Raw genomic sequence first — 25,645 nt, forward strand, 5'->3', positions numbered from 1 at the left:
TTGTCCAGAGCCTCCAGTTTCTCCAAAATTTTCTCCAAGACAGAGCTACTTGTCCCTGAAGCCATATCTCCCAGGTGCAGCTCCTCTGTCTCACCCTCCCCTGCCTGTATTAGGGAGGCCGCCTCTATGTCTGGAGGCAAAGTGGAAGGCAAGGCCGGCACAGAAGATCTACGCTGTGAGGCTGCAGATAAAGTTAGAGTTGTTTGTTTAGTCCTTCCTCTTCTCCTTGCGCCACTCATTCCAAAGTTATCTGTAATCCAAGGTCAATCCAAGTTGTTCCCATGAGAAAGCAGAGTCCCAGATACAATAGTCAAACAGAGGCCGGGAAAGGGAAAGTAAAACAAAGTCACTGCTGTAAGTCCAAAATCCTCTAGAGGGAGCTTAATACGTCTTCAGGGAAAAGATCAAATCCAAGTTAAACTTATAAATTTAAATCCATGTCCATCGCCTCCACAATGTATTATTTTTAGCAGAGTAAAACTTAAAGCGAAACAGTGTTTCTTACAGTGCCTTGACTGCAACAGTTTCAAAGTATCCAGTTCCAACTCAGAATGTTTCAAAACCTGAATTCAATGTATCCAAAGTTGCAAACTGGTGCTCATCCAGGCAGCTCCAGCACCAGAGATTCTTATTTATTTTATAATCCACTGGTGCCACAGAAGAAGGATATCAATGCACCCCGAATATAACCAGCAAAAGTCAATAGCTCAAAGTCTTTCACTCAGAAAACTGCTTTAACAGGGTGCCAGCATTTAGTTAACGCATAACTTTTTGTCTCCACTCCTCCTGCTCTTTGCTTAAAGTTCAGTATAGCGGGAGATGGGCTTCCTGCTTATCCTCACTCCGTTTTCAGCCAGATTTCAACTTTTTTAAAAAAGTTTTAAAAGTTTCATAAAGTTCTCAAAAAGTTTCAGAAAGTTGACAAAAGTTTCAGAAAGTTTTCAATGTCCAAATTTACTCACGGGTTGTAGTTTCCAAAGTTCAGAAAAGTTGCAGGAAGAAAGGACAGCGCTGACCGGCAACAGCAACGCGGCTTCACTTCGCTGTTTGCGCAACGACCCACAGCGCCGCTACCCCCTCCGCGATCCGGAGCCCCTTACGGGGTCCCTTCAGCGTTTTGGGGGCTGCTTCTGGCGCCCGCCGGGTCCCGAGACCACAGGCTTCTGCCACCTGTGGTTTTCCTGAATGGGTCTCCGCTTCGCCGTAGCGGACGACCCGTTTACAGCGGAGCTCCCTTCTCCTTACTCGGAGAAGGCAGCCATTACCGGTCGCGCCGCCTCCGGAAGTCCCACCATTGCTTAAAAGTTCAGTTTCCCTCAGTTCTCTGCCTTCCTGCTTTACTCAGGCTTCTTCTGTTGTTTTAGACCATCACTTTCCACCTGTCACTGTTTATACTTTCTCACTCCCATGTCATAGATACTGGTGTTGTGCAACCGGCCTTCTCTTTTGCTTTTCTTCTCCCCTCCTACCCTGACTCCCTGCAAATATCAGCTTCCTATATGCACATAGGAGGGAAATTTATATACTGCTTGACTGTAATAAAACATCCAAGCGATCTACTGCATGTGTTCATTAGGCGAGTAATATGGAAAACAGTTTTAAGAATAGCAATGTTGTTTTTAGCCACCATAAGACATTTCTTGAATTTATGTAACAATCCTGGTTGTCAAGGGAACAGAAAACAAAGCCAGACTCCGCTCGTTATTGTTTACCCAGGAGTAAATATCGCTGATTTCACTCCTGATAAGCGTGCACAAGAAGAGTGCAGTCTCAGACTGAGCATCCCTTTCTAAGCGGACTTTGAATGCTTACACATGCACACACCTTTCAGTCTCAGGTCAGAGAATTCCAAATTCCAGAGGTACTACACTCAGTTGTCATAGTTACTGAACTCGTTAAAATAAAGCCTTATGAGGAACAGTTGAAGGAGCTGGGTATGTTTAGCCAGGAAAAGAGGAGACTGACAGGAGATATCTCAAGGGTTGTCACATGGAAGAAGAAGAAGAGGAGGAGGAGGAGGAGGAGGAGGAGGAGGAGGAGGAGGAGGAGGAGTTTGGATTTGATATCCCGCTTTATCACTACCCGAAGGAGTCTCAAAGCAGCTAAGATTCTCCTTTCCCTTCCTCCCCCACAACAAACACTCTGTGAGGTGAGTGAGGCTGAGAGACTTCAAAGAAGTGTGACTGGCCCAAGGTCACCCAGCAGCTGCATGTGGAGGAGCGAAGATGCAAACCCGGTTCACCAGATTACGAGTCAACTGCTCCTAACCCACTACACCACAGTGGCTCTCCACACGGGAAGAGGGAACAAGCTTGTTTTCTCCTGCTCTGGAGGGTAGGACTCGAACCAATGGCTTCAAGTTACAAGAAAGGAGATTCCAACTAAACATCAAGAAGAACTTTCTGACAATAAGAGCTGTTCGACAGTGGAACAGTCTCCTTCGGGAGGTTGTGGACTCTCCTTCCTTGGAGGTTTTTAAGCAGAGGTTGGATGGCCATCTGTCATGGATGCTTCAGCTGAGATTCCTGCATTGCAGGAGGTTGAACTAGATGACCCTTGGGATCCCTTTCAACTCTATCCTTCTGTGATTCTATGAAAGGAAACAATTATTTCCCTCCCAGTAAGCAACAGTGACCCACCTGCCTGGAAGCTAGTGGAGTGACTCCATGCCATCTGGTGAGCCACTTCTGCCTGGGAGTACACATGTGAAGGACTGCAGCATTATGACTAAGTCAAAATCATAACAGACCAATTGAAATCAATGGACATGACTAACAAGCCAACTGATTTCAATGGATCTACTCTGAACATGACTTAGATGCAACCCATTGATTGAGAGATGCACTGAACTGGCATAGCTGAGAAGAATGGAGCAGCTTTGGTTCCGGAAGATCTGCGGATACCCCTGCTCCTCTCCCGCTCCCTAACACCCACTTTCAAGGCCATATGCTTGCTTCCACTGGTAGGAACTCCATGTTCTTTGTGGTTGATGTAGGGGCCTTCATAGTGGCCCCTATGCATAGGGGCCACCAGAGGCAGCCAGTAGATGGACATCTCCTCTTTTGTCATAACCTGCTCCAGCAGTGAAGAGAAGGATTCCTCTTTATGCTTTTTTTTAAAAAATAAAAAAGTATAGCTTGTGTTATCAAGACAAATAATGTATTTCTCTAATACAGTACCCTTATTTGTGCAGAAAAGTAACAACGTAGATACGGCTGGTTTTAAAATAAGTGATGAAGCACTGAAATATTATTATGAAGCACAGTAAATATTTAAATAAGAAATCTATTAAGCAAACAAATTTTGAAATATGATAAAATTATTTATCCTGGTGAAGGAAATTAGAGAATGAAATAGCTGAAGAATAAATAAGCAACAGCTGTATATTTGCCCAATAGATAAGTAATTGTTGCAAGTGTTTTTCTTAATTTAACTTTTCCATAAAAAGGGCCTATTTGCATATACAGTAGCACTCAGTATTGCACAGCAACAGATCCAACCAATTGTGAAAAACATTAAGAATCTATTATTTAGCCATTCCCTGTCCCACCCTTCCCTGGTTAAATGGAAAGTTGAGCTATATAAGCCTCATTTTTCATGAAAACACATACAGTGGTACCTCAGGTTACAGACGCTTCAGATTACAGACTCCACAGGTTACAGACTCCGCTAACCCAGAAATAGTACCTCGGGTTAAGAACTTTGCTTCTGGATAAGAACAGAAATCATGCTCTGGTGGCGAGATGGCAGCGGGAGGCCCCATTAGCTAAAGTGGTGCCTGAGGTTAAGAACAGTTTCAGGTTAAGAACGGACCTCCAGAACGAATTAAGTTCTTAACCCGAGATACCACTGTATAAGGAAGCCAAGCTTTAATTTAGAAAAGCCTCTGTAGTGGAGGCATAAGGCATTCCTCAAGAGCCCCCACCCAAACTTATTCTCTTCTTGTGGGGTGCAAGTTACTCTACCAGTTAAGAACATCCATGCCCCACCACCCACAGAACTGACAAAGAGCCAGGCATAGCTGGAGGGGAGAGTTGGTGCTGTGCTAGCTTTTACTGGGAGAACAGTGATGCAATGGGAGGCCAGTCTTGAGTGGGCACACTGGCAGAGCCAATCTGGTGCTCCCACCATTGTACAAACACAGCACCAAACTTCCTGTCACCTCAGCATCAACACCCCCAAAGTCTTGTTTCTCTCATTAGTCTCAGCCTTGGATTCCAACAAAAATCAAACATCTCTCTCCAGCTTGATGCTTTTCCATCCATTTGCTGTCCTATACAGAGCCCCTTTCCTTTGTTCCCCTTAATGGCCCTTCACCCAGGCAATCGCCTCACCAGGAAGCCAGCCTGGCTTATATTTCAACATTTGCTTGATCCAGGGGTTAGAACGGTCTCAGCAGGCAGCCTACTCCCCACTCCTCGCCATAACATTATTCTTAGAAAGTTGTATAATCTTAGAAGGGACATGGCTATGAGAAGGCATGGCTGTGACAATCATGAAGGGACCCTGCACTTCTGAATTTGCCACTATGCTACTGCCCTCAAGGTGGGGAGATGAATAAAGCTTTTCAAGAAACGTAAGGCGCAGATGAAAACTGTAAGTACCTAACCAGCCTATGTTTGTTACCACTATCCCCAGCATCAGTTAATTACCAGTTAAATGTTACTGTTAATAAGAACAAGATTATTATTACAATTTTGTGAAAATCCCTGCTCCTGCATTCTCCTAGGTTCCTCACACTAAATGCCTTCTGATGTGCTGTTAAAGACTGTTGTTTTATCTCACCAGGCCTTTGATTGGTTTGTTTCCAGCTTTCTTTTTCATTTTTGTTTGAAATACTGGTTTTCTGCTAATTGTGCCTGCAGGTTTATTCTCTTTTATGATGCATTTTTATTCATTGTTACTTTTATTAGCAACTTCAATGGGCAGAAATGCAGCTTAGATGTATTTAAATATAATATAAATATAAATATATTTTAAAAAATTCAAAATGTCAGGTAAGATAATAAAGCAAGAACTGGGGGAACTTTTTTCAGACTGAGGGCTGGACGATGGTGGGTGGGGCAAGAGGTGAAAGTGGGTAAAGGAACAAATGTAAATTCTACCTTTGTATAGTAGGCTAGTTTCTACAGACACACTCACACACTCACCCTTCTATCTAGGTAAGCAAGAGACATTATCAGAGTTCAAGCACACATTCCAGCCATGCAACAATACTCAAGGAGAGTGTGAATCAAAGCCAGTGTGGTCACACTCTCACACACCCAGCCAGGGGGGGTGGCCAGAGAGAATCCTGATTCACACAGAGGGTACAAATTGTGTGTCGTGAAGTGCTGGTGTCGGATGCACTGTGTAGATGTGTTGCGTGAACTCTCCCCATGCTCCTCCTGGGGCTGGAAAGGTGTTCATTTAACCTCTGGTTTGCTAGTAAAGCTGCATTGCTGTGTCACAAAATGACGCATGTCTAAAAAGCGTGTCACCAACATGAAAAGTTGGGAAAGCTCTGCTGTAAAGCACGGGACTCATAACCTCAGCGTCATGGGTTCAAGCTCCATGTTGGAAAAAAATTTCCTGCATTGTAGCGGGTTGGAGTAGATGACCCTTGTGGTCCCTTTCCAACTCTACTATTCTATGTGGCTGATGGTGAAGCCACGGACTCGGGTTTGCCCTCTAGGCTGAACCCTCCTGAGAGAAGTCAAAAGGCTGCACAGACGTTTCAGCTGGTCTAATAAAAGTTTCTAAAAAGTTTGTTTTTAACATGCCACAAGTTTGTTTTTAACACTACCACCACCACAAAGATGGCACACTACTTTGTGACATTTTGGTTGGCCTGATGAAGGTTTTTCAGTCGTTTTCTTATGGGGGCTCAAGTGCAACCTTACTATTCCTGGGTTAGCTCAGTCGGTAGAGCATGAGACTCAGGATTGTGTGCTGAAGTGGGCAAACGATTGAAGCGGGTAGGACTTCAACGCTATATAATTCCAACTGCTCGCATGTTACGTATTTAGGCAAAAGGCGCCTGCGCACACACGGGAGCCCCCAGGTCCCCGCATGCGCGAAGCTCTTCCTCCCCATGCGGAGAACAAACGAGACCGGAAGCAGCGTATCCGGCGCGCGCGCGCCGCAGCTCCCGCCGTTGTTGCCAGGGCAGCTGTGCGTAATTACGCGCGAAGAGACGGTGCGCAGATGGACGAGCTCCCGGCTTCGCGGGACTCCGGGAACTCCGGCCTCGAGGGCTGCCGAGTGACGCAGCGGCTGCAGCTGCTGAGCGTGGCTGGCGGTGCCGAGGGGAGCTCGGCCGGGACCTGCCCGCCGGCCCTTGCCGTGAAGGGAGCCACGGAGGCCTCCGAGGCTCCGACGCGGCTTCTCGAGGAGGCCGGCCCTCATGGGGGCGGCGTGGAAGGAGGAGCCCCGCAGCCCGGCCCTTGTCCCGGCCTGCTGCAGCCGTCCGGCGCGGCTGAAGGGGAGCCGCCTCCGCTGGGAAATGGCTCATTGTCGTCCTCCGTCGGCGGCCCGCGGCTCAGTTTCAACGCCGGAGAAGGAGGCGAGCCGGGCGGGGGACCTCGCCGCGACCCTGATGCACCCGCTGCACCGGCAGACGAGACGCCCCTCCCCGGCGAGGGAAGGGAGGAGAAGCCGCCGCCGCCCGATTTGAGAAGCTCCCCCTCTTGCCTTCCGGATTTTAACGGCGACCCCCAAGATGTAGGGATGGGTGTCGCGGAAGAATCGAGGCCGGCGCCGCTACGGATCGAGCAGGACTCGCCGGCGATGGAAGGCGGCGGCGGCGGCGGCTCCTCCTCGGATTCCGACAGGTGGGTAATTCCGCAAAGCATGGCAGGAAATCCGCCCGGCCGGAATGTTGCACTTTCGAACTTCCCGGGGAAGTAGGAGAGGAAAGCGGGTATTTGTACTGCTCGGTTTGCCACCTAGCTGCGCGTAACCTTTTAATGGCCGCGAGAGTGGAGAAAAGCACTTGGTGAAAGTTAGACGCTGGAAAAGGACCTTGCCTGGCTTTGCTTCTGCAGTGATGGATTGCCGGTTGTGTAGCAGGGAAAAAAGTCACGTGCTGCTCTATAGAGTCTGTTTTATTTTGTGCTACTTTCCAGTTTTGGTTGTTACCACCTTTATAAAAAGCACGAGATTTTTCTTCCTTAACATAGTTTAAAACTGACGTCTATCCTTACATATGCTAGGGCAGTATGCAGCAGGAGTGATTAAGTTAATATTAAAACAAATCTAAACGGAGTTTGACGTAGTTAAAAATGATGGAGCAGACTACCAACACTTAAAAATGCCCTATATTTTAACTAGCTCTTGCAATAAACTTGTTTATGTCCAGACATATTGATAAGAACATAGTCCGCTGGATCAGGCCAGTGGCCTGTATAGCCTACCATTCCTCATCACGGTTGCCTATGGGAAGCCTAGGAAACTGCTAGTTAAGTGATAAGTAACAGAACCAGGTGTATGTATATTTATTGGGCCTATTTCTCAATGCTTCACCAGTGTGGTTTAGTGGTTACAGTGTCTGACCAGGACCTTTGAGACCAAAGCCCACTTGGCCCATGAAGCTCACTGGGCTGCCTTGGCCTGTCCATTTTCTCTCAGCCTAACCTGCTTCACACTGTTCTTGTGGGGATTAAATGAGGAGGGGGCAAACCATGTACACCACCTTGAGCTCCTTGGAGAAAAGGGTCTTCTAGAAATCCAGTAAATAAGTAAGTAAGTAAATAAATAAATAAATAAATAAGTAAATTCAGGTTGTAGGTACCTTAATGCTTGAACAGACCTGGTCTTGTCATGACCAGAGCTATGTGTGCTGTTAAAAAGTTGAATATTAATATACTGCAAAAGCTAAATTCTATCGGCATATTAGTGATGAGAATTAACCATGCTTGGATTTTGTTTGTTTGTTTAGCACAATACTCCAAGCAAGAAAGTGGCACTAAGGGTTTGCAAAGCATTGTAGTTCTGGCACTGGGAATACTGGGTCTCTGGGCATCAACAAACCAGTGAAATACATCCTTGCTGCCATGAAAGTTAGAAATGTACTGTTGCAGGCCATGCGAAATTGCTGCTGAGCTGTGCATGGGGTTCCAGTGGTCTTGGTCCTCAACCAGGGCCTATGCTTCTTGGGAGAATTGAAGACAACAGTGGAGGCTGTCATTGCTTTAAGAAATATGATTTATTCACATCTTTACACCTGAGTTTAGATTCAGGTAGAAATTGCAGAATATTTGGAGGACCAGCATAGTGCTCAGTTCAACTGTGTTATGCTTTTGAACTTTTTAAATGTCTGTTCTTGTGGAGAAGAACATTGGTACTAGCCAGAGTCTGAATAAATTGTGGACTCACTAAGAACCTTTTGCTTGGAGAGGCTCAGCAAACAATTGTTTAGTCCCTTTCCAATCCCCCCTTTCCTGCTCCCTCCTCTGCAGCTCATTCTGCAGAGTCCAGCTAAATCTCAGAATTGCATCTCATTCATGCCTTGATGGCAGGCTACCAAGTGAACCAGAGTTTTGGGTTGTGCGAAATTTTGTGATCATAACAGCACTTACCAATCCAGAATTGTGTCCAGTGGTGTTTCTCAGCTGACAGGAAGGATTCCATTGCTTCCTTCCCAAAATGTGCTCCAGAGGGTTGGGAATCCTTCAGACCAGGTATTGGGGGGCGAGTTCCAAGCAAGAGAGGGAAATCACTGGAAATTACTTTCCCCCATTCTGCTGATTGAAGCCTTACCATCAGTTGAATCACTTGGTTGAATGCAACCCATAGGCTTCTTTTGCTATTATATGAACAATTTCTTCTTTTAAGATTTTTCTGTAAATAGAATGTGGCAGGAGATATGCTGAAGAATAAAAATTAAATTTAACTTTCGTGCAGTGATACAGACAGTTCATCTACAGACAGTTCATCTTCTGTCTCCTCTTCTTCCTGTCTTCCAATGCTGTCTGAAGATGATGATCAGCAGGCTAAGACTGAAAGTAACTCTTGCCCTAATAGAAAGAAGGGCGAATTAAGTGAAGTAAGTATGTTGATTTATAGACTATCCTCATCTACCTATAGTTGGACGGTTTATCTGAGAATCTTATCTGTAGTGCTTTTATAGGGCAGAATTAGATGTTGTTATAGAAAGTGCTCAGAGCAAAGAGGCCCTCCTCCTTTGTCTGTTAAAGCATTGCAAGGGATGCTTTGGAGTCCCACTTTATCATCTTTCCCTATCACTTGTTTTTCTGGTCCAAACTTAAAGTTAGCAAGTGCCAAAACAAGTGTATTGTTTATTATTGTATATATTTGAACAATTTATAAACTGCATGGCTGCAATAGTTGCTAAGCAGTTTTCTAAGATACAATACCTCCAAAATTAAAACTGTAAAATCAAGAAAACAAGTTAATAATAATAAGTATTGTTTTGTTAATGTTTGTCTTTCTCTTCATGTACAGTGTCTGTTTTTGCTCCTCTTTTTTAAAAAACCCTCAACACAGCAACTATAAACTTCAGTAAAAAGGACTGCAGTAGGCACTCATTAGGGAGAAGGCTCTTGGTGGATATGGTCTGTACCTCTGAGCCATGGGGAACACTTAACAGTGACTCCTGGAAATCTCAGTGATAGGGCAGGGATATAAGGAATTAGGCTGCCCTTGAATACTGGGCCCCAATGGTAAATTATTACAAAACCTTGAACCTGGCCCAGTAGTGTTTGGGCAGCCACTGCAGACTTTTGAGGTTTTGTACCAGCAATAGTCTGTCCCCATCAACAGTCCAACTAAAGCTTTTTGCATCAGCTGGAGCCTGTGGACCAAGGTCCAAGATGTGCTGTGATTACTGTCTCCATCTCCACCCCCAGCCCAAGAGTCAAGAGAAGCAAATAACAGGCTGCTTGCTTCCTTTTAGGCACCCATGCTGCCTTCCCTAGTTAATGAGAGCTCAAGAGGCATGAAGACACTGGGCATGCACATCCTCTGTCACTTTTGGTGATTTGTAGGGAAGATAGCCAGAGGAGTTCCCGTTGTACTGTGCTTGCCTTTCCTTGGGCACCGTGCATCCAAACATGCAGAGTTTGCTAAAATTAGATGTTTTGACCAAAGGAAGCTCCAGGGAGGCTCACTTAGCATCTTCAATACATATCTTCAGGTGCCAGTTGAAAACATTCCTCTCCTCCCAGGCCTTTGGCTGCTTAAACAATCTATGGTTAGGGGGAGTATTGTTTTGTTTGCCATTATGTTATTTGTTTTTGTATGTAAACTCCCCTGTGATCCTTGGATGGAGGGTGGTCTATAAATTTAATGAATAATAAGGTTAACTAATCGTGGATTTTAGGTCTGCAGTTATATATTGACCCTCGGCCAAACAGCTACAAAGAGATTATCTAGGGTGGGCAGCAGTAGGATTAATATTTTATTATGAAAATAAATTCTGAAAATTATCCAGCAGGAGCCACTTCCTGTTGAAGATTTTACCATAATTCTGCCTGAATCGGTTGAACTTACGCCTTTTGGAAAAGTTTCCAGCATCATTGAGCACCTAGGTAAGCGAAATGTTTGTGTGTGTGCATGCTTTTTCAATAATTGTTCTCCTTTATAGTTCATAGTGTATTTTGAAGCTTAATGTTTTGACAGAGGGGTTCCTTTTGGAGGAAAGGCAGGATATAATAATAAGTCATAATATGATACCATATTCCTAAGTGTGTAGATGCCAAGTGTAGAGTATAGTTTAGTGTCAAGGGATAGTCAGAACCTCTCCGATATACGATACGATATACGATATCTTTATTGCCATTGTCCCATGCAGGACAATGAAATTGAAAAACTACATAAAACTACTACAAAACTACATAAAACTACATAAAAACTACATAAAATTACTACCGAACTACATAAAACATTAAAAAAACCCTAAAAACTCTGAAACCCCATTTTAAAATACACTATACTATAGAGACCCCTTATGCTGCGTTTAGAACCAGAATTGCATTTGCGTAGAAACTTTCTCAGGCGGCTAGTCCTGGCCTTTATAACCCTATACCTTCTTTCAGAAGGCAGAAGCTGAAAGAGATAATTACCGGGGTGCGTACTATCCTGCGCTATCTCTGCCGCTTTCTTATGGCACCTGGCAGCATAGATTTGATCTAAGGTGGGAAGAGTGCACCCAATTATTCTCTCTGCAGTCTTTACAACCCTGGATAGCATTGTTTTTTCCCTGGCCGTGCAGCTCCCAAACCACACACACAGACCATAAGTTAATACGCTCTCCACAGTGCAATGGTAAAATGCCATCAAAATGCCATCAACAGGTCCTTTGAGAGATTGTTTTTCTGGAGGATTCTCAGAAAATATAACCTGCTGTGCTCTCTTCACCAGGTCTTTGCTGTGTACTTTTGGTTTCACCCCCTGGCTTCATGCACATCTACCCAAAACCTACATTTCATTCATGCCTACCTTTCCTGCATGCAGCTGTGCATCCTGCCCCGCTCTCTCTCAGGCTACCATCAAAATGCAATTTCTTCTTATGCTTCCGTTGTCCTTCTAAAATGTGTAGTAGGTCTCTTCTGCCTTAACACCTCTCATCTCTGTGACTATTATTGCATCACATATAACTAAAACCTAGACCTCACCAAATTCTCATTTTGACTCTTTTGCCTCCTTTTCTTCCTCACTAGGCTCTCTCCTTGTTTCAGCAGGATGCCCTTGCCAATAAGATCATTTCGTCTTGAGAATTCCTAACTTTTCTTCTAGTTGTCAACGCTAAAACATGTGTTATGTGGAAGGTTATCTGGGAGCACCAGTTGAGCCACTTAGATGCGATAAACTGCAGTGCAGTGAGACTAAGAGCTGAAAAAGAAAAAGCTTTGTAGAATGTGTATCATAGAAAGCAATGGCAATATGTGAAAGTAAATAGAAAATAAGCTTTGGAAAAGGTAGTGGTTTTTGTGCTTGGTGTTCAGTTAGTAGTGATATTTTATATTGGGATGTACAACTGGGAGTTTCTTAATAGTGCCACGAACACTGCAGTGTCAAAGATTCCATTGGCAAGGGATAATTCTGAGGTATAGTCCACATAGTGATTCAGTTCCATATTGGTGGCAATATTTTTCATACTTTCTGTGGACATTTGTCTACTCTTCATTAAGTTGAAGGTGGTAATTCTGGAATTGCAGCTGAAGTTGGACAGGAAGAGAAGAGGGACACACCATAGTACCACAGAGCTGGCTGCAAAAATCTGTATCTTTAGGCAGGACGCTGTATATATTAAATTGTATTATACAAATTAAAAATCTACTTATTCCAGTTAAACCTAGAGGCAAATAAGATTCTCCATGCCAGAGAAGGCTGCATGATTCTAGCAATGCTGTTCCAAAAACTCCTGGGTTTATACCATAAAATTAAAATATGGAGAAAGCAAAGCTATTGACATGCATGTGAGGTAAATGGTTTCTTTTTTAAAGAAAAAAATGTTTCTGTACTGTTCTTCCTGTGGGAGCCAACAGCGATGAACAACATAGAGAATACAATAATCAAAACCATCTTAAAAGCATTTAAAATGGATCTGAAGCCAAAATAATGTACAAAAATATTAATTGAAAACATGTTGTGTAGGGATGATCGCTGGGTCCGGAGGGAAGACACTCCCCACCCGCAGGCAGCCTCAGCCTGCCTGCACGCGTGACCTTGGGGTGCGGGGCACACTCCCCCTCACAGACAAGCCACAGCCCTCGGTCTAACCTTTTTCAGTCTCGGTAGTCTGTGGTGCCCTGTCTGTAACCTTTGTCTCTGAGACTTTTTGTCTCCTTCCTCATACACTGTGCAAGGGGAAAATGACGCGGTGGAAACAGGTGCCAAAATAGCTTTGTACCACCCACGATCTTGGGACTGGAAGATGCGTAAAGGTCACAGCCCAAAATGTATCTGCCTGGATTTGCATATTTGTGTCAATAAAAGGAGGCTCCACAGAGCTGGCCGGCAGCTTGCTTGCAGCTCACCTGTGCGTAGCTCACCTGCATTATCAACTCCTGCCTCATGTCCATCACTTCATGTTGTTGCCATATTTGTTTTGAAGCCGCATGGTATGAATGAACTGCCATGAGGGGGGGGGAGAAGTATTTTTGCTGTGCAAGAAGGAAAAGTCTATTGAGCTTAATATGCTTGTCTAGATTTTGACTCATGTTGCGGGTCTGCCTTCTGGTCCCCTTAGCGTTACCCCTCTTTTTGTGCTTGAAATGGTACAGGCCAGACATTGGTACAGGCCCCATTGAACAGAGTGGGACATGAGACCGAAAAAAATATGCACAGACTTTCACTGCAAATCTTACCTTTCTAAAAGCAAATAAGATAGGTAACAGATTTAAAGTGACAGGGTCTTTCAAGCACATTTTCTACACAGAACATGAATCTATAGTTTTGTCTGTCAAATGCAAGCGATTTAAATCAAGCCTAAAATTGTGCTGATAGCAGTGTAATCCTGATTGTATGAAACACGCATGCAGAAATATAGTGTGACTAGTACAACTGAGCGTTCTTATTGGATGCTCAAGCCATTGTGATTAAGTCACTAAAATATGCATTTTAAGGTGACGTATTTCTTTTTGAGTTAAAATCTACTCAGTAGTTCCATCTGTTCAAAACATGGGTCATTGTACTTGGGTTTTTCCAACCTTTTTTCTTCTTCCTGGGGGTACATTTGAAATTTCGGGAGTGCTGTGGCTTCTGCACCTCAGTCGCCTCTCTTCCTCCCACCCCGGTTATTTTTACACAAGGTCCTCTGAAAACCACTGTCACAGCATACAGTGATAGACTGCAAAGCTGTAAACCACAGATCAGCAGCACCAAAGCACAAAAATATTGATGAAAGACACAGATCCTTATGGATCTGAACCGTTTCAAGACGGGATGGCAATAGATTACAGAACACATATATGGACAGATATTTTGATAATGCGAACAAGTGGGGAAATGCCTTGCAACTCATTACAGTAAGTTACAGGTTTTGATTTACAGCTTCAGGCCTTTAAAGAAAAGTTTATATGTGGTACAATATATTTTCACACCTGATGAGGTGAGAAGAGAGAGACCAAAGCCATTAACTGACACTCACAAGATCACTGTTGCTACTATTCAACTAAGTTTTATTTAGAGTAGACCTATTTGAGTTAATGAGCATGACTAAGTTAGGTCCTTTAATTTCTGTTGGTCTGCACCCTGTGTACTCTGGTGTTAGCCAGAACATGTCACAAGAGTGCACTTTTTTATTTTTCTATTGCTTCACCTTTATAGCCCTAGTAGTGATCAAGCTGTCACTGCTGCATTAATTGTACTCTGGAGTTTTTTTGTGAAGGAGTGATGAGTGTGAATATTTAATTGATCATTATACTGTCTCAGAATGGATGACTTCCTTGCCAGGAAATGAGTTTCCGTTAATAAGTGTTGCAGAAGCATTTTCTTGTTTCTGCAGCAATGAATATTAGATTTTTACAGGATAATTGGGAGTAATTTACATTTTTATTAAATGATATCAAATCACCTGCCTTCTTTGTAGTTTTCTTCTTTAGAAATTGACACTCTTTTACATAGTTTCATGAAATCTGCTTGTCAGAAAGTATATAATAGGAAAGGTAACAGTTTATCCACAATATCCACAATTCATTACATTGCTATTAGTTCTACAGCAAAGTGTCACAGTGCTTTTCTTGAAGCTATTGATCTCGGCGTCTTTTAATTATACCGTCCCAGTGAATATCAAGCTTAATGGAGAGGTGTAGCATTCTGATAGTTCTAGCAGAAGTTGATAGATGTCTAATTTCCATCTGTAGAAACAATAGAGCTTTCTGATTTGTAGCAATAAGCAATTGTAAACAGTGAGCTTGTGAGTACTGAGAATGCTACTCTGTCTTACAACAAGCTCATCACGTGAATACCTTCAAATGGGCACTGCTTTCCCAGTGCACATGCTGGTTTCACATGATGCATGGCTCAAACTTTATTCATCAGTGCAGCTATAGATTAATATTGTAGTTTAAAGTACCGTATATACTCGAGTATTAGCTGAGTTTTTCAGCATATTTTTTATGCTGAAAAAGCCTCCCTCAGCTTATACTCGAGTGAGGCGAGCGGTGGCAGAGGGACGAGCGTCGAGAAAGGAGCCCTTTCTCGCCGCTCGTCCCTCCGCCGCTGCCCGCCTCTCGCAAGGGCAGGCACAGGGGCCGAGGTTGGAAGAGGCTCTGCGCTGTGCCTCTCCCAACTGGGCTCCTATGCCTGCTCTTGTGAGCGGCAGAGGTGGCGGCGAAGGGACGAGCAGCCTGAAAGCAGCCCTTTGGGGCTGCTTGTTCTTCCTCCTCCGCTGCCGCCGCTGCCAGGTTTGTGGTGTGGTGAACCGGCTTATACTCGAGTCAATAAGTTGTCCTAAAATTAGGTGCCTCTGCTTATAATTGGGTTGGCTTATACTCGAGTATATACGGTAGTTCCTCAAACTTGGGTTATGAAGGTAGAAGCAGGGCAATGAGATTTAAACTAATGCTGTTTAACCTTCTTTTGGAAAAGGTTGTCAGCTTTATAATATTTTCTTTTTAGTAATAATAGAGTCACAGAAAGGGCTACCTCCAGTCAATGAAGATACGGTGCTATTTAAAGAAGATCGGCATTCAATGGGAAAGGTGAGCAAATTGCACATGACTTGTACTGTATATATTATTTTTTAAAGCAGGAATGGGGAACCTCAGGCCTGGGGGCTCAATGCAACTCTCCATCTGGACCTTGGGATTCTCCCCAGACTCCGTCACTTGGGCCTCCCCACCCTTGGCCTCCCGAAGGCTACCCACAAGGGAACGTGGCCCTCAGACTCAAAAGGCTTCCCCATCACTAATCTAAAGCCTTTTGGCTTTTTGCATTCTGCTCATTATGTGTTTTTACATATTTTTTATTCACGTCTAATGAATTTCTGGGGAAATATATTTTTTTAAGTAAAGAACAACTAAAGAGGTAGAAATACTTTGCCAGTATAAAGGCACTATTAATCTACCTTACATAGGCAGTAACCTTGAAGATACTTAACTGTACTTCCAAATAGATGATTTTGAAAAAAATGACTCACCAAGTCGCATAGGTTCAGCCAGTGATAAAATATAGATTGAAAGCCTATTCCTTTGTTTTAGATTGTATGTTGCAGGGCCTATTTCTCTCTTGTGCTGCACTTACTTGCATACATTCAAATGAACTTGGCTTTTCTGTTTGAGCATTGAAAGAAACATGCCTAAAATCAATGGGGCCCGGAGGAGAATTCTTACAGGGTTGTGTTCAGCAGTGTTGTCCATCTTACTTTAAGACTGCCATTAGCAGAACAGGACAGAAGCAATTTTCACTGATTCCCTCTCCCTTCTTAAGCCCCTGCACCCTTCCTAAATCACCCAACCATTTGAAGGGGGGGGGGGGAGGAATCACTGAAAACTGCTTCCTTCCTTGTTCGTCTGACAGAAGCCTTATGAGCAGCTGAGTAATGCTACATTGTTTGATACAACATAGTATTTTATATTGGGTGCTTCAGTTCCCCAAGCTGGTGTCCTCTACGTGTTTTGGGTTGCTACTATCATTAGCCCAAGCCACTATGGCTGTTCTGACTGGGGCTGATGAGAGTCCAAAACATGTGGAGGGCACCAGGTTGGTGAATGCTAAATCATAGAATGTCTAATGTTGGTTTTTGTCTTGTAGGTCTTTGAGGTATTTGGTCCTGTGTCACATCCCTTTTATGTGCTACAGTTTAACAGTCCTGAGCGTATAGAATCAAAAGGTATTAAGATGCACGAGCCTGTATACTTTGCTCCATCCGTTGAAAGCTTCACCCAGTATATATTTCCAGAAAAAATAAAACAGTAAGTTTTTTTTAATGTAAATGTGTGCATCTTGAAAGTCTTGCTAAATAGATTTAGAACTCATCTCCTTGATGATGCATTCCGAAATGCTTAGACGATACCTTTGCTAGCCATTAGTGTCCATATACTTACAATTCCTGATATATGAATATGAGACTTATATGCAGATGTTCTGTTTAAAAGACGTAAGTATCCTCTGAGGTGCTTACCTTGGTTCTCCTGAAGATTTCCTCATTTTGAGCTATAAATTTGGTTTGGAAATACACAACTCACATAGCCCAAAAGGCTTTTTAAATTTAGATTTAATGTAGCCTTCAAATGATCCAAAACCTATCCCTGAGTATAATTAGCCATTTGGATTTAGGATTCCTGATTAAAAGTTGTAATGATTTTGAACAGAAGTTAAAATCATGTGCTATATCCTCTCCCAGAAGGGTGTGTTTGGGATAGAGGAAGCATCTATCCTGAGCTTTTTCAAATGTTGCTCTGTTGATACCCCTGTTCCATATTCAAAATGTTCATCAGATCAGGTGGAAATGGGTTTGCTCCTTATTTGTGGCAACAGGCTATTCTCTAAACTGAAGGCCTCATTAAGTAAATGCAGCATACATGCACCCAGAAGTCCTATTTTTTTTATCTGTCTTAACCTTATGCATGCACACAGGAGTGTGGAGGAAGCATGGATGAATCACTGCAAGTATAGAGAAGCTCATATGGGGCGTCTATATCTCCATTCTGCTTTCCCTCTCCTGAGTAACTTGCGTGTTAGAATAGGGAGGGTAAGGCTCTGAGCCATGATGAAATCATCTGCTGCAGCTGCTATGCTGGGGCTTGGACTGAATCAGGCCCTGTCAGTTTCAGTTAAAATCTGTTTCTGTTTAGAGAGTGGTATTAGGGCTCACTGACAGTCCTATTTCACTATTGAAGATAGGAACTTGGAGCTGAATGAACTGTGACTTGCCCAAGGCCACTTGGTAAATTTGTCACAGAGGTAAGATTTGAACTGTTGCTTTCTGGCTCATGCTGCTGGAAAATATGGTACACAATTGAATTGAAGTGGGCAATTTGAAAAATTGCCACTGGTTTTCCGGCAGGGTGGATTTGATTTAAATCACTAGTCAGTAAGACTTGGTTTAAATTATTATTTTTTTACAGAAAGACACATTCTTGCTGGTATAATCTTAATATTTACAACCAGATGAAGGTTTTATTTTTGTAATAATAAATTTTCAGAGTAGTTTTTACAGTTATATCAAAAATTACTGATTTGGTTATACTATTAGAAATACATTGACAGATAATTATGAAATTATTGTGAGGTTTAATAAGTTTATTTATTTTTTAAAAAATCATTTATTTTTATCCACCCTGTTTTCCGGCTTTTCCTCTCACCCATGACAAGAGAACTCTCAAAGGATAAATGTTGTCTTAGGAATCACATTTCTTGCAAACTTTTAATTAAATCTGATGTTCCCAGACTGGAATCAATACTGCATGTGTACTATAATGGTCCATGTATTTCTTTGCCATGTGTGGTTTTACACATAAGATGAATTAGACATTATAACATGCAGGTGAGTTTTCCTATGTGAAATTGATATCCATAGTGGAAGCTGTTTTGAGTGTTCAAATTCTGAATGGCTGAGGCTGCAGGTAGTATTTGAGTTGTGGTTTTTTATTCTTGCCTCCTTCTTGAGGGTAACGGTAACTCATGTATAGAGATAATGCCCAGTATATAGATCTTTCACGTTGTCTCATCTTGCAGAGAGAGAGGATCTGATGCATCATGGAAAAATGATGAAGAACCACCACCCGAGGCAAGTACATCTTTTTGTGTACTAATTTTATACCTTAATGTCTGTAAGTGGTTACCACTTAAAGAGCAGTATTCTTGCGGGATATTATATGCATAGAAAAATCACTTAAGCAGTGTCTGTCGTTCAACGGAATATGAATTTCCCTGAGAGCATCTTAACATTTAAATGTGTGAACAACAATGAGAGATAGTGCTGCATATATCTTGTCTGCATCTTCATTAGCTCTTTCTGAGAACCAGTGTGAGTTCTTTAGCTCCTTGTATCAGTATTCTGAAAGCTGGATTTTCAAAGCAGTTTGTCAATCTTTAAAAGGTTTTAGTTCATCCCCAGAAAGAGGATAAATTGACTTCAATCCTAAACTGCTTCTTCATCGGCTTAATGAAGGAGTAATTTTCTATCATTGCCCCCTCCACCTGTAGCTCCCCACATATCCTATACCCCAAATATCCTATAATATTCTCAAGGATCAAGCTGGGGGAACTCCCAATGGCAGATTTTTCATTATGTTTGTGAAAGGCAGGTTAAAATCCCATGGTCCGTAACGTGTCATGAAGATCATGCTGCTTTAATTTTGTATTTCTGCAGTGAAATTGATTCTTGGTCCAGTTCCAGATTGCTTCTCCTTTAGTGTAAATAGTAAATGTAGGAAAGATACAAAACTAGTTGTACCATTTTGTACTTTGAATTCTATGTAAATAATCCTTTCCTATATTTTTCACTTGTTGTATTATTATTATTATTATTATTATTATTATTATTATTATTATTATTATTATATCCCTCCCATCTGGCTGGGTTTCCCCAGCCACTACTACTACTCTCCAGTGGTAGTAAAGGTGCTTAGAGTGTATTCCAGAATGGCATATTTATGAATGAGCATCAAATAACCTGTTATTGCCTGCTGATAGCCAGTTAAAAAGAACCACATGGTACTTTCTGCCCAGTTTCCAGTTTCTTATGTAAATATTTTGATCTAGGCTTTAGATTATAGTGATGATGAGAAAGAGAGAGCAGCTAAGCAGCAGAAGAAATCTCAGAATTTAAGAAGAAAGAAGTGCCGACCACAACCAGAGGATTCCAGTAAGTAGGTGCTATTACGGAATTTTAATATTGGGCCTCAAACCAAGTTAATGTATAAAAGCTCAAAATCCCACTTTCTTAGATGGATTACTGTATGAATATAGCATAATTGTAAATTTAAGTCCTTGCGTGTGAGAACCTTTCAGTGTCAATACTGCCTTTATCCTGCACAGATTAACAGTGTGGGGTTGTGGGGGGGGGGGGAAATTATCATTTATTCTGCTACAGAAGCTAGAAATGTTTATTGAATTTTTATCACACCCTTCTACCCAAATGAACCCAGGGTGGCAGCAAACATTCATTGGTTCATTGCAATTTATATACTGCCTTTCTCCCAAGGTAACCAAGGCAGTTTACAAATTTAAAGGACTGAAACAAATGAAAACACATTTAAAGTTGGCCTGGGGTGGGAAGGGGACAGACCGTGTTCCCCATGATACCACGTTCGCAGGCTAACCCTGAATTACCAAAATACCACAATTGCTTTTTCATTTCTTTCTGTAGATGGGAACGCAGTTCATTATCAGCCCAGAAGACAATATCCTTCGGATTATTCACATGGATATTTTGGGAGAGAACCCAATCCTACCTTTGCCAGGAGTCGATTTCCTCATTCGTCTGCTTCCCCACGTTCCTTCAGGCAGTATGGAACGTCTCCACAGCATTACTCTAACTTCACAGAACCTCCAAAGCCTTCAGCTTATTGCCAGCAGCAGAGGCAGGAGAACCTGAGGAGACATCAATATTCTTTTCCTCCCCCAACATTTGAAACTGTTAATAACGAGGCAAATTTTCCACCTCCTCCCCCTTCTGTACCATGGGGGTGGCCTCATGAGTGTAGTCAGAATGCATACGACCCGCTGTTCTCACTGCTGTCTCTGCCACCACCACCGCCACCTCCAATACCACCTCCACCTGCTGCTCCCCACAATGCTCATCTTCCTTAGAGTAAAGTGGTCCCTCTGTCATTCAGGGACCTGGAGAATCTATAGTTGTGCACCTGATGCTTTGTATATTCTTACGTCCCCTGTGGAGAGAATGATTTTCAAATTATGCACAAAAATATAAACTTTGAGGTTTTTGTATGGAATCAAAAGTATAAACCATGTGTATTTTTTGTTTGTTTTTAGAACTGACAAAAGAATAGGGGAATAGTGGTTTAAATTTTATAGAGCATACCTACATCTAATGGAAATACTAAAACGTGACTATATTTTTATCTTGAGTTTGTACAATCCAAGTTCCTGGATTTTTTTTTATAAAGCTGTAAATTATTTTTATAGTAGCTGTCCTAAACTAATGTATGTATTTGTCAATGCAATAAAAGAAGATTGTGTTTGCTCGGTATATATATGGATTAAAAAGTTTATCCAAGAAATACGTTTAAATTATGAATTATATACTGAATGTATGGCAAAACATATTATCCCATGCTAACAAATGCCAATTCCTAAAATAAAAATAATGTGTTGTCCAACCAAGACTTATTGAGTTTAGTGGGCACGTGCTTACCTCTCTCCTTTTAAATTTGAGGTTTTAACCATGCTTTATTTAGTAATCAAATGGGTATGAAATGGTGAAATTGGCTTGTTGACTATTTTGGTGGTAATTAAAAGTTTAGGTGATTAGGTTACCACCTTTATGTCTGGTTGACATAAGAAGTTACAGTACAAGTAGCCTGAATTAGCTTCTGTACTACATCATGAAAAAACATAGACATAGGAAGAAGTAGTCTTACTATTTGAGGTCATTGAAGAAAGTCTTGTGTTCAGATTAAGATTGCTAATAGTTTCACTTCAGCTTCCACATCTGATACTACATGTCATTTTTGAAGGCTTAAGCACCTTGATGTGATGGATCAATGGAGAAACTAACCACTAGATCTGAATAGGCTTTCTGTTTTGTGTAAAATTGAAATAAATAGACTTTGTTCAAATTATGGTGTTGAATAAAATTGTTTGTGGTGTCTGAAGTATGTCCTATAGGTTTTGGTCCTAAGCTGAACAAAGTTCACAAGTGAATCAAGCTAGGTTATACATATTTTTTTGCTATTTTTAGGCTGCATGTTCAAATTTCTTCTCATTTATTTTTTCAGCATCACTGTGCCTGCATTAGATGAAACTTTCTGTATTGTCTAGAGCTAGACTTTAATTACTTTCCCCTTCACTTTTCTGTGCTGACTGGTATTGACAGGATGCCATTTGTAGGCAGCAAGTTGTGTCTGTCAGACAGGCACTATCGCTGCCTCATTTGCCTCTTGTCACCCCTGTGTTGTCAAGAGTTCACAAGATAAGCATGCTGGAACCGATCCTCCTGGATTTTGATGACCTAACGGGAGCAGGCCTCCTTTGATAGCATATGCTAAGCCCCAATTTACCAGTGTGTCGCCAGCTACATGACTCTTGACTTCATCTTGTTGCTGTCATTACTACTGGTGGCAGTCCCTCTCTGAAGACCCTAAGAGCTGCTGCCACAACCATGTTAGTTTCTCTAAGACATTGCCCGCTGTAGCACTTGGTCTGCTCTCTACAAGGTATGTGACTGTAGCCACCTTAGTACTGACCATCATGGTCTGTATATAATTCTCCATTGCAGCTGACCAAGCTCACAAGGCCTCTTCTCCTTTCCTGCAATAGGTGTGTCTAGTGAACTTTTCTCTGGCACGTCTCTATAGTGGGGACATTCCAGGAGTCATTTAAGGGGTGGAACAGTAAGGTCCCCACACCTGACTTCAAGCATGCGTGCTAAAGGCTGGGGCCAGGCAACTATCTCTGTTGCCTATTCTAGAAGGTTCAGGTCTCACATGTGCAACTGCACAGATGAAAACTTTAAAGGATTCAAGGTTTTAATAAGTGTTTCCCCTCCAGCATGTTTCACTTACCTTTAGAAAATACTACTGGACCGAAGCTCCCATTTCCCATTCTTCAGTCAGTTGCCGTTCTGTAACCACTAAGCGTAGGCTGTTTGTAGGGATATTACTCATTTGGTTTTTTCACCAGATTTAAAAACAACTTTTTAAAAAAACTATATTTTTTTGCTGTGCTGCTATTTTTGTCTTGTATTTGCTTGGTGCTGTTTTTTGTTAAATAAGCATTGGCACTCATAGCTGAACATTAGCATTACCGTGAATTACGCTATTACCGGCCCATTTGGATAGAACAACATTCAAAACTTTGTTTCAAAGATGTGTGGTGAAAGTTCTTTCAAACCATTCACCAAAGTCTTAACACATCTCCCAAAATGTCTTCTATGAATAATTGTAAGCAATTCTCTGGCCATGATGCACACTTGCAGACAGAAAAACGGAAATTCCATTAAGCATGGCCAGAAAACAATAGCTTTATAGCTCAGGCACAACCACAGAAAGATAACTGAAGCTAGTGCTGCAGTTAAAAGAGCTAGTCTGAAATAGTTGCTTTCAGAAGAGTTGGAAAGAGTATAACTTGTCATTTGCTGCTATTGTGATGTTTAAAAAATGCTAGTGCCATAAGTATCCAAAACTGGCATTTTCTAAAAGAGCAAGTCTTGCTCTGGAAGACATTGCATTAAATGATAAGTGGTTCAGATTGTACGTAATTTAACTAACAAAGGTTAATCAAACTTTTGCTTTCATTTCTCATGGCAGGGGGAATCTTTGTCGTTTCTTACTTTGAAATAATTTAATGATAGCACCAAAGAGTCTTCAGAAGCCAAGAGTGGCTAAAAAATACCCTTGAAAAATTAGGTCCAATTGTTTTTATTTACCACGTTATCATAATTTCAGGTCAAATTTTGGAATCCAGGTAAGTATTCTTATTGGTGAGGGCAGAGGCTGCAGCCTTGAGAGATCAGGGTCCTTCCGTGTGTGAGTGGAAGAGCTTTCTGCTTATCTATGTATTTCAGAGATCCTAGCCTTTGCTATGAAGTGCATGCATTCACAATCTAATAGCTTTCATCAAGATAAACGCTAAACATAATTTCCATAGAGTTTCAGATAATGGAGGCTTGATTATAATACGAATCTATATGATTATCAATATTCACTTCATCGGTACGTGCAACTGTATGTCTTAAGGATGCCTGAGAACAATCTTACTTATGGAAATGTAGAATTCGGTGAATGAAATAAGATGTTATGGCATAGTGTGAATTTTGCTTCTATACTGCATGATGAATGTACATATGATGAATGTAGCCCACATTAGACATGCAGTCCACATTATTCCTAATAAGTTTGTGTATGTACACACTATGTACCTCCTTTTAACAATATGCAATGATGTTTCAAATAACCATATTGCAAATTTATTATTTCAAGTTTCTATGCATACTTACTAGGAAGCAAGACTCAAAAATCCCCAGGCTGTTGGTACCTCTATCGTGGTAGCTCTTTCCCCAGTTTGCATCCTGGCAAATCCTTTGTGACTGAAATCAGAATTAAACTGAGAATCCTTGTTCCTAAAAAATATTAAAGTTAATTACAGGGCAGACAAATAATTACAGAATTTCACTAACCGTATAAATTTAGCTCAAGCATCTATCTTAACCAAGTTAGTGTGACAAATCTTCTATTATGGACGATTACATTATCAGTCTGCTTATACAAATGCGATTGCCTGGATGATAATACCCAAACCCTATCTGATTAGTGCCATATTCCTAGATTAGCATGTCAAACTGTCAACAGCAATCAAGAGATGATAAGCTGATGGATCTTGGTACTTATTGCTGCTGTGTTGAACAGATTGATTGCATATTTATAGTGTGTCTTTGGTTACCTAGCGTCACTTTACAATAACATATTACTGTATCATAATTCTATTAGGGTTGTTATAGAAGGATGTCATTTAACTTGTGAAGCAATTCTCTCATATGATTTCCTTGGAGGAAGATTAAGAATGCACTTGGCAAATAGTTCCATCTTTTCACCACAAAATCATGATAGGATTGGTGGTGTTTATGTGAAAATGTGTGCTGTACAGTATACAGTGACTATCTAAATACTCACTATATTGTGCTTTTATCATTTTTGAAATTTATTAAACCTAGTCCTGTAATTGCTAGGCAGGGCTATATTATTGCAATTGACTTGTAGGTCAAGCTTGATTTGGATTTCAATGGATTTCAAGGGAGCAATGTGGAGCAATTTCTCTAATAATAATCTTGTCTGTTGAACAGCATAATCATTCCCAATCATTTCTCAAAAATACCTCACCTTTTCTTAATAAGTCAGCGACCCTAACTTTATCAGTAGGGACTGTGCTCATGCAAAATAATAAGAAATAATAAGTTTGGAAGTAGAATATTAAGAAGAGCAAGGATTGGACAGAGTATGAAAAATGAATGACAAGAGAATTTAGGTGTTCTGCACAATCTTTTTAAAAAGTAGGAGCTGTAACAGTGACAACTACTGCTTCTTAATGGCTGAAGAGTGTGTGGAGCCCCCAACTATTCCTGACCTACAGTGTAAAGTGGACAGTGCTTTGTACCCTGAGCAAGAATTATCTTCTAATGTGTGAGAAGGATGGTTGGAACTGGAGGGACTCACAAGAGAAAACAAAGTGGTCCTTCTATTTCCCCACACAGGGATGAGGTGGAGAGGTTACTGTGTCATCAACCTTCACCATCTCCTGGGCCTCAAGATATTGCTGGGAGGTGATTTCTCTTTCAGTGCCAGCCAGTGTACCTTTTAATGCCAGCCTTAGGTTTTACAGGGGTAGAATATATGTGTTCAGCACACTAACCAACTTCTCAATGTACCTTGAACATTGCCCACACCTGGACACATACACCATAATACAAAAAGTAGCGTGACAGGGGACCTCTGTGTGAGCATATCACATTTTTTAGTTCCTTTCCCCCTTAAAACATTACAGAGACTGGGCCTAAGCATGTATAGCTGTGCATCTT

At 41.7% G+C, this 25,645-nt stretch overlaps 1 protein-coding gene across 3 annotated transcripts; it reads left to right on the top strand.

Annotated features, from left to right (window-relative positions):
* The first annotated feature begins 6,036 nt into the window (after positions 1-6,036).
* On the top strand, positions 6,037-21,692 carry NAF1 (nuclear assembly factor 1 ribonucleoprotein). Of its 3 annotated transcripts, none has more exons than XM_083572091.1 (8): positions 6,037-6,812; positions 8,884-9,025; positions 10,433-10,529; positions 15,565-15,647; positions 16,699-16,859; positions 18,625-18,676; positions 19,654-19,760; positions 20,261-21,692. In XM_083572091.1, the coding sequence occupies exons 1-8, from the start codon at positions 6,052-6,054 to the stop codon at positions 20,427-20,429; spliced, it is 1,572 nt and encodes a 523-aa protein (XP_083428217.1). In that variant the 5' UTR covers positions 6,037-6,051; the 3' UTR covers positions 20,430-21,692. The 3 variants fall into 3 exon arrangements, with proteins under 3 accessions (XP_083428217.1, XP_083428215.1, XP_083428216.1); XM_083572089.1 differs by having other exon boundaries at positions 19,654-19,756; XM_083572090.1 differs by having other exon boundaries at positions 10,436-10,529; positions 19,654-19,756.
* Positions 21,693-25,645: the final 3,953 nt, after the last annotated feature.

The sequence above is a fragment of the Podarcis filfolensis genome, assembly GCF_964270895.1.
Source record: "Podarcis filfolensis genome assembly, chromosome: 9".
In the NCBI taxonomy this organism is placed as follows: Eukaryota; Metazoa; Chordata; class Lepidosauria; order Squamata; family Lacertidae; genus Podarcis; species Podarcis filfolensis.